Source organism: Oncorhynchus masou, chromosome 27 (genome assembly GCF_036934945.1).
Source record: "Oncorhynchus masou masou isolate Uvic2021 chromosome 27, UVic_Omas_1.1, whole genome shotgun sequence".
Classification (NCBI taxonomy): Eukaryota; Metazoa; Chordata; class Actinopteri; order Salmoniformes; family Salmonidae; genus Oncorhynchus; species Oncorhynchus masou.
In genome coordinates, this window is record NC_088238.1 from 12237512 (window position 1) to 12251644 (window position 14133).

The 14133-nt window shown below is 46.1% G+C and overlaps 1 protein-coding gene across 2 annotated transcripts in view; it reads right to left on the reverse strand.

Moving 5' to 3' along the window:
• The window catches only part of yaf2 (YY1 associated factor 2), a 30472-nt gene that overhangs the window by 15989 nt on the left and 350 nt on the right, over positions 1-14133 (reverse strand). The window contains exon 2 of one of the 2 annotated variants that reach the window (XM_064939244.1): positions 13786-13911. In XM_064939244.1, the coding sequence (XP_064795316.1) occupies positions 13786-13911 (126 nt within the window). Of the gene's footprint in view, positions 1-13785; positions 14126-14133 lie in introns of both variants that reach the window. The other variant, XM_064939247.1, reaches the window with a different exon arrangement.

Sequence of the window (14133 nt, forward strand, 5' to 3'; positions counted from 1 at the left end):
CCCATGTCTCTCTCTCTCCCCGTGTCTCTCTCTCTCTCCCTCGTGTCTCTCTCTCTCTCCCCGTGTCTCTCTCTCTCTCCCTCGTGTCTCTCTCTCTCTCCCCCGTGTCTCTCTCTCTCTCCCTCGTGTCTCTCTCTCTCTCCCTCGTGTCTCTCTCTCCCCCCGTGTCTCTCTCTCCCCATGTCTCTCTCTGTCCCCCGTGTCTCTCTCTCCCCCCCGTGTCTCTCTCTCTCCCCGTGTCTCTCTCTCTCCCCTCGTGTCTCTCTCTCTCTCCCTCTCTCTCTCTCTCTCCCCCGTGTCTCTCTCTCTCCCCGTGTCTCTCTCTCTCCCCCGTGTCTCTCTCTCTCCCCGTGTCTCTCTCTCTCCCCGTGTCTCTCTCTCTCCCCGTGTCTCTCTCCCCCGTGTCTCTCCCCCCGTGTCTCTCTCTCCCCCCCGTGTCTCTCTCCCCCCCGTGTCTCTCTCTCTCTCCCGTGTCTCTCTCCCCCCCGTGTCTCTCTCCCGTGTCTCTCCCGTGTCTCTCTCTCTCCGTGTCTCTCTCTCTCTCACCGTGTCTCTCTCTCTGTGTCTCTCTCTCTCTCCCAGTGTCTCTCTCTCTCCCCGTGTCTCTCTCTCTCTCTCTCCTCGTCTCTCTCTCTCTCCCTCATGTCTCTCTCTCTCCCCCGTGTCTCTCTCTCTCCCCTCGTGTCTCTCTCTCTCTCCCTCGTGTCTCTCTCTCCCCCCGTGTCTCTCTCTCCAGCTCTCTTTCTACCTCCATCTCTCTCCTCCCCTCTTCTATCCCAAATGAGCTCAGTACCAACTCATTCATTCTGGAGTAAAGTTAGGCCTGTTTGACACAGATACAGGTAACTTTAGACCTATGTGACTAATTCCATATTAAAACCGGATTACAAAATGACAGTGACCATGCAATGATCTTACATAGGTCTACATTATTGTTCAAGCTAAAATAATCTTTGAGATATATATATAATATCTCAAGCTAAATGAAGCCAGAGGGAAACAGAAAGGTAATATTAATATCCTCCATAATCCATGTCCTACATTAGACTTAGTACACCAGCTGTCTGGCTCTTTCCCCACTGGAAGAGCCCCCCTCCCTCCCGATAAGAGCCAGCCAACCCCCTGGAAGAGCCCTCACCCCTCCCTGGAAGAGCCCCCCTCCCTCCCTGGAAGAGCCCTCCCCCCTCCCGAGAAGAGCCAGCCAACCCCCTGGAGTGTGCAGTGTGTGGACGGGCGGGAGACGCAGGTCGAGTCATGTTGCTATTGGCCCTTCATTAACTACCGCGACCTCCTTTGTTGGCCATCTTGCTAGCATCACCTCTGGTAGGAGCTGTGTTGTTGTTGCTGTAGAGGGCAGAGGGTTAGCGCTTGGCCTTGCTGAAGTAGACTGTCTCTCTGAGAGGAGAGGAAGAGAGGAAAGAGATGAGAGGAAAGGAAGAGAAGGGAGGACAGCACTGAGATCTCTTCCTGTCTCTCTTGAGAATACATCTCACTGAATGATAGTCTACCGTTTGTCTGCCGTTCATTCACTGACAGCTCAGTGTTTTTTGAAGGTGTCTGAGCGCCGGCATTTTTGTCCATTTCTACACGTAAAATCGGTTCGCACTCGGTTGGCAAATTACGGTCGGCACTTTGTTCAGAGACGCTAAGTACCATCAGCTGGCAAACGTGAACTGTGTTGCTGTTCTGAGCAGATGGCAAGTGCTTGGCCCTGCTGGAGCAGAGGTCTCAGACTCTCTCTCTCTCAGCCCCTTGTCTTCTGTGTGTGGAGGGAATTTGATGTCTCTCTCTCCTCTCCCTCTGTTATCTTCCTGTGTGTGTGCAGCGGTGGTTGAGTTGTTTGTAATGGTGGTGACCCCCTGCCTGCTTAAAGACTGTTGCCCTGATGAAAATCTCTGTTCCACTGATGACATCACACTGATTAAGCCCTAGCATACTAATGAGCCTAGCTCTGGGTGTCTGGCAGCTGCTATAGCAGCCTCAATTCAGAGACTAGACACACAGGGGCGCACACACACACACACACACACACACACACACACACACACACACACACACACACACACACACACTCAGGGGCGCAAACAAATATACACACACCCGGGCGCAGACACACACAAGCGCACACTTAGGTGCGCAAACACACACACACACACAAATGACATACACACAGACACACGTGCACAGACCCGTGTACACACAACATTCCAGTCACAGAGGCAATGGAGACAATTGGGTCTGCCTCCACACTGTTAGCTGGCTCATTTGAAAACTGCTCTTTAAACCAGGATAATTGGTTTGGCATGAAGGGGAAGGATAATGTTCAACCTTTGGTAATAAAACCACACACACACACACACACACACACACACACACACACACACACACACACACACACACACACACACACACACACACACACACACACACACACACACACACACACACACACACACAGACATAGAAAGAGAAAGACAGAGCGACAGAGAGAGAGAGAGAGAGAGAGAGAGAGCTAGCTATTCTTGCATGGCTTTGTTTCTCTTGTTGTCCATGAAACCAAGATGTCACTCAGGGACAACACCAGGGTGGCAGCCATTTCCTGACTGTGAATCAATAACACTGACATCATGGTGCCAGGCTCTGGTCAAAAGTAGTGCACTATATAGGGAATAGGTTACCATTTGGGAAGGGTTTTTCTTTATTTTTACTATTTTCTACATTGTAGAATACTAGTGAAGGCATCAAAACTATGAAATAACACATATGGAATCATGTAGCAACCCAAAAACTGTTAAACAAATCCAAATATATTTTATATTTGAGATTCTTCAAATAGCCACCCTTTTCCTTGATGACAGCTTTGCACACTCTTGGCATTCTCTCAACCAGCTTCATGAGGAATGCTTTTCCAACAGTCTTGAAGGAGTTCCCACATATGCTGAGACCTTGTTGGCTGCTTTTCCTTCACTCTGCGGTCGTACTCATCCCAAACCATCTCAACTGGGTAGAGGCCGGGTAATTGTGGAGAGCCAGGTCATCTGATGCAGCACTTCATCACTCTCCTTGGTCAAATAGCACTTACCCAGCCTGGAGGTGTGTTGGGTCATTGTCCTGTTGAAAAACAAATGATAGTCCCACTAAGCGCAAACCAGATGGGGTGGCATATTGCTGCAGAATGCTGTAGTAGCCATGCTGGTAAAGTGTGCCTTGAATTCTAAATAAATCACAGTGTCACCAGCAAAGCACCCCCACACCATCACACCTCTTCCTCCATGCTTCATGGTGGGAACCACACATGTGGAGATCATCCGTTCACCTATTCTGTGTCTCATAGAGACACAGTGGTTGGAACCAAAAATCTTAAAATTTGGACCAAAATGACAGATTTCCACCAGTCTAAATCCTTCGGTTGTGTTTCTTGGACCAAGCAAGTCTCTTCTTCTTATTGGTGTCTTAGTGGTGGTTTCTTTGCAGCAATTTGACCATGAAGGACTGATTCACGCAGTCTCCTCTGAACAGTTGATATTGAGATGTGTCTGTTACTTGAATACTGTGAAGCATTTATTTGGGCTGCAATTTCTGAGGCTGGTCACTCTAATGAACTTATCCTCTGCAGCAGAGGTACCTCTGGGTCTTCCTTTCCTGTGTTGGTCCTAATTAGAGCCAGTTTCATCATACCACTTGATCGTTTTTGCGACTGCACTTGAAGAAACTTTAAAAGTCCTTGAACTGTTCCCTGATTGACTGACCTTCATGTCTTAAAATAACGATGGACTCTCGTTTCTCTTTGCTTATTTGAACTGTTCTTGCCATAATATGGATTTGTTCTTTTACCAAATAGGGCTATCTTCTGTATACCACCCCTACCTTGTCATAACACAACAAATTGTCTCAAACACATTAAGAAGGAAAAAATGACAACAAATGTAATTTTAACAAAGGCACACCTGTTAATTGAAATGCATTTCAGGTGACTACCTCATGAAGCTGGTTTAGAGAATGCCAAGAGTGTGCAGAGCGGTCATTAAGACAAAGGGTGGCTACTTTGAAGAATCTAAAATATATTTTGATTGTTTAACACTTTTTTGGTTACTACATGATTCCATATGTGTTATTTCATAGTTTTGATGTCTTCACTATTATTCTACAATATAGAAAATAGTAAAAATAAAGAAAAACCCTTCAATATTTAAGTGTATCCAAACATTTGACTGGTACTGTACATTCACAGTCAGCTGGGCTTTGGCAGATATCCCCAGGACAACCTTACCCACCATGACATAAGATTAGGGATGCACAATATATCGGTGAGCATATCGGAATCAGACGATATTAGCTAAAAATGCCAACATCGGCATCGGCCCTTATGTCTAGTTTAACGCTGATGTGCAAAATTGATGTCAAAGCTGACGTGCATACCTATATAATGTAGGTAGATGACGTGCATACCTATATAACGTAGGTAGATGACATACATACCTATATAATGTAGGTAGATGACGTGCATACCTATATAACGTAGGTAGATGACGTACATACCTATATAACGTAGGTAGATGACGTGCATACCTATATAACGTAGGTAGATGACATGCATACCTATATAACGTAGGTAGATGACGTACATACCTATATAATGTAGGGAGATGACGTACATACCTATATAATGTAGGGAGATGACGTACATACCTATATAATGTAGGTAGATGACGTACATACCTATATAACGTAGGTAGATGACGTGCATACCTATATAACGTAGGTAGATGACGTGCATACCTATATAACGTAGGTAGATGACGTACATACCTATATAATGTAGGGAGATGACGTACATACCTATATAATGTAGGTAGATGACGTGCATACCTATATAATGTAGGTAGATGACGTGCATACCTATATAATGTAGGTAGATGACGTGCATACCTATATAACGTAGGTAGATGACGTGCATACCTATATAACGTAGGTAGATGACGTACATACCTATATAATGTAGGGAGATGACGTGCATACCTATATAACGTAGGTAGATGACGTGCATACCTATATAATGTAGGTAGATGGCTTAATGATGGCACGATAAATACAACGCTACACAGAACAAACGCAGAACAATACTAAGTGTACTCTTCCAACAACTAAACAAGTTCAAGTCGAGCAGTCATTTGAAAGAGTAAAAAAAAAAAAAAATTCAGCGAGACAAAACAAAGGTGAAATCACCGAATATCAAGATAATAGAATTCATTGTCCTTGATAATCAACCGTTCTCTGTCGTGGATGATGTTGGCTTTCGCCGACTGGTCGAGCATCTTGAGCCCTGGTACACACTATCAATAGGCGCTATTTTTCAGATGTTGCCCTACCGGAGTTACACAGTATTGTTGAAATGCACATCTATGAGCTACTTGCTATGGGCGTCACTGCTATTAGCTTCACGACTGACATTTGCGCCAGCGATGTCAGCCCCATGAGCATGCTGAGTGTGACAGCACAGTGGATCGACGAGGATTTGGCACTGAGGAAAGGCGTACTGCTCAATGTGCTGGTTCTCATACTGCTGCAGCCATTTCAATGGCATTTGAGAACATGTTTGAAACATGGAAACATGAACACACTAGCTAGCTCCATTCCAACAACTGACTGGAGAAATAAGCTCATCAACTGCGTCTGCCTGCCGGCGCCGACAGAGATGGCCGTCTCGCTTCGCGTTCCTAGGAAACTATGCAGTTTTTGTTTTTTTTATGTGTTATTTCTTACATTAGTACCCCAGGTCATCTTAGGTTTCATCACATACAGTCGAGAAGAACTACTGAATATAAGATCAGCGTCAACTCACCATCAGTACGACCAAGAATATGTTTTTCGCGACGCGGATCCTGTGTTCTGCCTTACAAACAGGACAACGGAATGGATCGCATGCAGCGACCCAAAAACGACTCCGAAAAAGAGGGAAACGAGGCGGTCTTCTGGTCAGACTCCGGAGACGGGCACACCGTGCACCACTCCCTAGCATTCTTCTTGCCAATGTCCAGTCTCTTGACAACAAGGTTGATGAAATCCGAGCAAGGGTAGCATTCCAGAGGGACATCAGAGACTGTAACGTTCTGTGCTTCACGGAAACATGGCTCACTGGAGAGACGCTATCCGAAGCGGTGCAGCCAACGGGTTTCTCCACGCATCGCGCCGACAGAAACAAACACCTTTCTGGTAAGAAGAGGGGTGGGGGCGTATGCCTTATGGCTAACGAGACATGGTGCGATGAAAGAAACATACAGGAACTCAAATCCTTCTGTTCACCTGATTTAGAATTCCTCACAATCAAATGTAGACCGCATTATCTACCAAGAGAATTCTCTTCGATTATAATCACAGCCGTATATATCCCCCCCCAAGCAGACACATCGATGGCTCTGAACGAACTTTATTTAACTCTTTGCAAACTGGAAACCATTTATCCGGAGGCTGCATTCATTGTTGCTGGGGATTTTAACAAGGCTAATCTGAAAACAAGACTCCCTAAATTTTATCAGCATATCGATTGCGCAACCAGGGGTGTTACTGTTACTCTAACTTCCGCAACGCATATAAGGTCCTGCCCCGCCCCCCTTTCGGAAAAGCTGACCACGACTCCATTTTGCTGATCCCTGCCTACAGACAGAAACTTAAACAAGAAGCTCCCACGCTGAGGTCTGTCCAACGCTGGTCCGACCAAGCTGACTCCACACTCCAAGACTGCTTCCATCACGTGGACTGGGACATGTTTCGTATTGCGTCAGATAACAACATTGACAAATACGCTGATTCGGTGTGCGAGCTCATTAGAACGTGCGTTGAAGATGTCATTCCCATAGCAACGATTAAAACATTCCCTAACAAGAAACCGTGGATTGATGGCAGCATTCGCGTGAAACTGAAAGCGTGGACCACTGCTTTTAAATCAGGGCAAGGTGTCTGGTAACATGACCGAATACAAACAGTGCATCTATTCCCTCCGCAAGGCTATCAAACAAGCTAAGCGTCAGTACAGAGACAAAGTAGAATCTCAATTCAACGGCTCAGACACAAGAGGCATGTGGCAGGGTCTACAGTCAATCACGGACTACAGGAAGAAATCCAGCCCAGTCACGGACCAGGATGTCTTGCTCCCAGGCAGACTAAATAACTTTTTTGCCCGCTTTGAGGACAATACAGTGCCACTGACACGGCCTGCAATGGAAACATGCGGTCTCTCCTTCACTGCAGCCGAGGTGAGTAAAACATTTAAACGTGTTAACCCTCGCAAGGCTGCAGGCCCAGACGGCATCCCCAGCCGCGCCCTCAGAGCATGCGCAGACCAGCTGGCTGGTGTGTTTACGGACATATTCAATCAATCCCTATACCAGTCTGCTGTTCCCACATGCTTCAAGAGGGCCACCATTGTTCCTGTTCCCAAGAAAGCTAAGGTAACTGAGCTAAACGACTACCGCTCCGTAGCACTCACTTTCGTCATCATGAAGTGCTTTGAGAGACTAGTCAAGGACCATATCACCTCCACCCTACCTGACACCCTAGACCCACTCCAATTTGCTTACCGCCAAAATAGGTCCACAGACGATGCAATCTCAACCACACTGCACACTGCCCTAACCCATCTGGACAAGAGGAATACCTATGTGAGAATGCTGTTCATCGACTACAGCTCGGCATTCAACACCATAGTACCCTCCAAGCTCGTCATCAAGCTCGAGACCCTGGGTCTCGACCCCGCCCTGTGCAACTGGGTACTGGACTTCCTGACGGGCCGCCCCCAGGTGGTGAGGGTAGGTAACAACATCTCCTCCCCGCTGATCCTCAACACTGGGGCCCCAAAAGGGTGCGTTCTGAGCCCTCTCCTGTACTCCCTGTTCACCCACGACTGCGTGGCCACGCACGCCTCCAACTCAATCATCAAGTTTGCGGATGACACAACAGTGGTAGGCTTGATTACCAACAACGACGAGACGGCCTACAGGGAGGAGGTGAGGGCCCTCGGAGTGTGGTGTCAGGAAAATAACCTCACACTCAACGTCAACAAAACTAAGGAGATGATTGTGGACTTCAGGAAACAGCAGAGGGAACACCCCCCCATCCACATCGTTGGAACAGTAGTGGAGAGAGTAGCAAGTTTTAAGTTCCTCGGCATACACATCACAGACAAACTGAATTGGTCCACTCACACAGACAGCATCGTGAAGAAGGCGCAGCAGCGCCTCTTCAACCTCAGGAGGCTGAAGAAATTCGGCTTGTCACCAAAAGCACTCACAAACTTCTACAGATGCACAATCGAGAGCATCCTGGCGGGCTGTATCACCGCCTGGTACGGCAACTGCTCCGCCCTCAACCGTAAGGCTCTCCAGAGGGTAGTGAGGTCTGCACAACGCATCACCGGGGGCAAACTACCTGCCCTCCAGGACACCTACACCACCCGATGTTACAGGAAGGCCATAAAGATCATCAAGGACATCAACCACCCGAGCCACTGCCTGTTCACCCCGCTATCATCCAGAAGGCGAGGTCAGTACAGGTGCATCAAAGCTGGGACCGAGAGACTGAAAAACAGCTTCTATCTCAAGGCCATCAGACTGTTAAACAGCCACCACTAACATTGAGTGGCTGCTGCCAACACACTGACTCAACTCCAGCCACTTTAATAATGGGAATTGATAGGAAATGATGTAATATATCACTAGCCCCTTTAAACAATGCTACCTTATATAATGTTACTTACCCTACATTATTCATCTCATATGCATACGTATATACTGTACTCTATATCATCAACTGCATCCTTATGTAATACATGTATCACTAGCCACTTTAACTATGCCACTTTGTTTACATACTCATCTCATATGTATATACTGTACTCGATACCATCTACTGTATCTTGCCTATGCTGCTCTCTACCATCACTCATTCATATATCCTTATGTACATATTCTTTATCCCCTTACACTGTGTATAAGACAGTAGTTTAGGAATTGTTAGTTAGATTACTTGTTGGTTATTACTGCATTGTCGGAACTAGAAGCACAAGCATTTCGCTACACTCGCATTAACATCTGCTAACCATGTGTATGTGACAAATAAAATTTGATTTGATTTGATATAAAAATAAAATTTGATTTGATTTGCAGCAGACGTGATACCCTCTGTCATGGCATTGACACGCCTGCTCAACAAAACTGCCCACACAGACCGTGGGGTTAAACTTACAAAAGTACTCAAAGTTGTGAACAAGCGATTCTGTGGCATTCTCTCTGAGCCTCTTTCCCGTGTCGCCACCATGCTGATGCTAGGTACAAGGATCGCTACTTTGATGCAGAACAGAAAAACAGGGTTTACGGAAATTGTTACAGACACAGCTGGACAAGATGGAAACGGACACAGTGACAGTGACGCACCGAGGAAGAGAGACCACGGACAGACAGAGCTGACACTTCACTGCTTGACATGTATGACGAAATCCTGGTTGAGACTGAACAAATGAACAACAAAACAGCACAGCAAGTAAGTGAAAGAAATAGGTTTGATTATGTTTTACTAGTTATGAGGATATACATAAATGCCAACAAAATAACTTTTTGGTCAGTGTGTGTGTGTAACTTTTATTTAACCTGGACCACTAAATCCTCTACCACCATGACATAAGATGGATGATGTCCCCTGGACCACTACATCCTCTACCACCATGACATAAGATGGATGATGTCCCCTGGACCTGAAGATCCTCTACCACCATGACATAAGATGGATGATGTCCCCTGGACCACTACATCCTCTACCACCATGACATAAGATGGATGATGTCCCCTGGACCACTGGATCCTCTACCACCATGACATAAGATGGATGATGTCCCCTGGACCACTGAAGATCCTCTACCACCATGACATAAGATGGATGATGTCCCCTGGACCACTACATCCTCTACCACCATGACATAAGATGGATGATGTCCCCTGGACCACTAGATCCTCTACCACCATGACATAAGATGGATGATGTCCCCTGGACCACTAAATCCTCTACCACCATGACATAAGATGGATGATGTCCCCTGGACCACTAGATCCTCTACCACCATGACATAAGATGGATGATGTCCCCTGGACCACTGGATCCTCTACCACCATGACATAAGATGGATGATGTCCCTACCACCATGACATAAGATGATGATGTCCACCACTAGATCCTCTACCACCATGACATAAGATGGATGATGTCCCCTGGACCACTAGATCCTCTACCACCATGACATAAGATGGATGATGTCCCCTGGACCTGAAGATCCTCTACCACCATGACATAAGATGGATGATGTCCCCTGGACCACTGGATCCTCTACCACCATGACATAAGATGGATGATGTCCCCTGGACCACTAGATCCTCTACCACCATGACATAAGATGGATGATGTCCCCTGGACCACTAGATCCTCTACCACCATGACATAAGATGGATGATGTCCCCTGGACCACTAGATCCTCTACCACCATGACATAAGATGGATGATGTCCCCTGGACCACTGATCCTCTACCACCATGACATAAGATGGATGATGTCCCCTGGACCACTAGATCCTCTACCACCATGACATAAGATGGATGATGTCCCCTGGACCACTGGATCCTCTACCACCATGACATAAGATGGATGATGTCCCCCACTGGATCCACTGACATAAGATCCTCTACCACCATGACATAAGATGGATGATGTCCCCTGGACCACTAGATCCTCTACCACCATGACATAAGATGGATGATGTCCCCTGGACCACTAGATCCTCTACCACCATGACATAAGATGGATGATGTCCCCTGGACCACTAGATCCTCTACCACCATGACATAAGATGGATGATGTCCCCTGGACCACTAGATCCTCTACCACCATGACATAAGATGGATGATGTCCCCTGGACCACTGGATCCTCTACCACCATGACATAAGATGGATGATGTCCCCTGGACCACTAGATCCTCTACCACCATGACATAAGATGGATGATGTCCCCTGGACCACTAGATCCTCTACCACCATGACATAAGATGGATGATGTCCCCTGGACCTGAAGATCCTCTACCACCATGACATAAGATGTATGAGGAGAGCCGTGATGATTAAATACCAACCTGCCTCCTGCCCTCCACTCCCCCTTCTATTTTCCCCTGAGTTCATCAACACCACCAGCCAAAGCCTGTCTTTTTCTTTTATTTCTTTTTTTTACCTTTATTTAACCAGGCAAGTCAGTTAAGAAAAAATTCTTATTTTCAATGACGGCCTAGGAACAGTGGGTTAACTGCCTTGTTCAGGGGCAGAAGAACAGACTTTTACCATGTCAGCTCGGGGATTCAATCTTGCAACATTTCGGTTACTTGTCCAACACTCTAACCACTAAGCTACCTGCCACCCCAGTGTGTGAGTGTCTGCAGTGTGTGTGTGTGTGTGTGTGTGTGTGTGTGTGTGTGTGTGTGTGTGTTGTCTGCAGTTTGTGTGTTGTCTGCAGTTTGTGTGTGTCTGCAGTGTGTGTGTGCGCAGTGTGTGTGTTGCTCTAGAAGACTAATGTTCTCTCTCTCCACTCAGATGAGGTGTTAAGGTCATTTTAACCCCAGACAGGATGTGAGCATATCAACTAGCTTCTGTTCATGACCATCTACGTCTCTTATCTAAGACTTTTTTCAATGTCATTTACAAAATAGCCTCCAACACCCTACTCAACAAATTGGATGCAGTCTATCACAGTGCCATCCGTTATGTCACCAAAGCCCCATATATTACCCACCACTGCGACCTATACGCTCTCGTTGGCTGGCCCTCGCTTCATACTCGTTGCTAAACCCACTGGCTCCAGGTCATCTACAACTCTCTGCTAGGGAAAGTCCCGCCTTATCTCTGCTCGCTGGTCACCATAGCTGCACCCACCCGTAGCACGCGTTCCAGTGTAACAGTATAACTTTAAACCGTCCCCTCGCCCATACCCGGGCGCGAACCAGGGACCCTCTGCACACATCAACAACAGTCATCCCTCGAAGCATCGTTACCCATCGCTCCACAAAAGCCGCGGCCCTTGCAGAGCAAGGGGAACCACTACTTCAAGGTCTCAGAGCAAGTGACGTCACCGATTGAAACGCTATTTAGCGCGCACCGCTAACTAAGCTAGCCGTTTCACATCCGTTACACCAGCAGGTATATCTCACTTGTCACCCCCAAAGCCAAATCCTCCTTTGGCCGGCTCTCCTTCCAGTTCTCTGCTGCCAATGACTGGAACGAACTACAAAAATCTCTGAAAATGTAGTGCACTACATGGAATAGGGTGCCATTTGGGACGCCCACACATTACACTCCCATGGTCCTTCATCATTATAACATGACAGACACAAAACCTGAGAAGTTCCATCCTTGTTATTCCAATCCCCATGGCTGTGAGCAGACTTTTTAACATTTTTTATTTCACCTTTATTTAACCGGGTAGGCAAGTTGAGAACAAGTTCTCATTTACAACTGCGACCTGGACAAGATAAAGCAAAGCAGTTCGACACAAACAACAACACAGAGTTACACATGGAATAAACAAACATACAGTCAATAATACAGTATAAACAAGTCTATATACGATGTGAGCAAATGAGTTGAGATAAGGGAGGCAAAGGCAAAAAAAAGGCCATGGTGGCGAAGTAAATACAATATAGCAAGTAAAACACTGGAATGGTAGATTTGACAGTAGATGAGTGTGCAAAGTAGAAATACTGGGGTGTAAAGGAGCAAAATAAATAAATACAGTAGGGGAAGAGGTAGTTGTTTGGGCTATTTATAGATGGGCTATGTACAGGTGCAGTGATCTGTGAGCTGCTCTGACAGCTGGTGCTTAAAGCTAGTGAAGGAGATAAGTGAGATAAAGTAGTGCACTACATAGGGAATAGGGTGCCATTTGGGACACCACCATGCTATGCCTTTCTAGTCTGGAAGGAAAGTTGCAGTTCAAGTTTTCAAAGGAAGCTATGAATCAGAGTGAAACTAGAACTACCTGTAACCTTTTTTTCAATTAACACATCGGACCTGGCTCCACATCCTTCTTCAAACAACGACACGTGATTACAGAGCATTTTTCATGATTAGTTTCAAGGCAAGGGTAGCCTAGTTTCAGGGGAAGGACCTACTGTGACATGATTTGTATTTATTTAATCTGTATTTATTCAGGTAGTCTCATTGAGATAGCATCTCTTTTAAGAGAGACCTGGTAACTACTCTATAATGATTGCATAATAGCTGGTCATGTCACTTCACCTCTCTATTGTAGTTAAAGACATACACTTATTATTGCCGATTGTCCTCAGAATTGGCCTACTTAGAGTTAGTATCGACTCGGCCAAATTCATTTAAAACATGTTTTTGCATTGTGCTTGACCATGCGTACAAATAGAGGTTGTTTTTCTAACTACAATATATTATAGTAATTACCATGTTTTTTAAGGATACTCCCTGTGTTCTGAGATGCACTCCATTTCATAATCAGCATCCATGCTGTTCCATGGAACACAATACAAATGAGGTTACTAGACACTCGCACACTGCACACACTGTGCAGCATAAAATACATCCAGATTTCTCATGTTTACATGCATCATTTCATAAACTACAATTAATGGACACAACCTGGTACAACAATACTTACAAATACGCGTGTAGACTATCCATTTGCACGAACATAATAGCATTTATCATCGAGCAAAATTAATCGTATCCACGTACCGTGTTGACGTCCCTTTCCTTACATCGCACATCATGCACTTGAAAGCCTCCGCGGTGTTCTTGTATGTGCAAACGCTACAGTCCCAATTTCCCTCTTCCGCCGAAGGCTTTGGTTGACGCTTCGGCCTTCGAACAAAACAAAAAGGACATAAAGCACATCAGTTTCCCATCCCCAGTTCAGGGTGCTGCGTGTGCATCATGTGTCGGCTATATGCTCGCGTTGTCAAACATCTGGGAAGATGATCCATTCAGTGTTCCGAAATGATTCTGTTTTACGAGCTCGCGCTATGATTTGACACTGCAATAAAACAGACAGTCCGCCATGGTTGCTACACCGTGGCTACCACC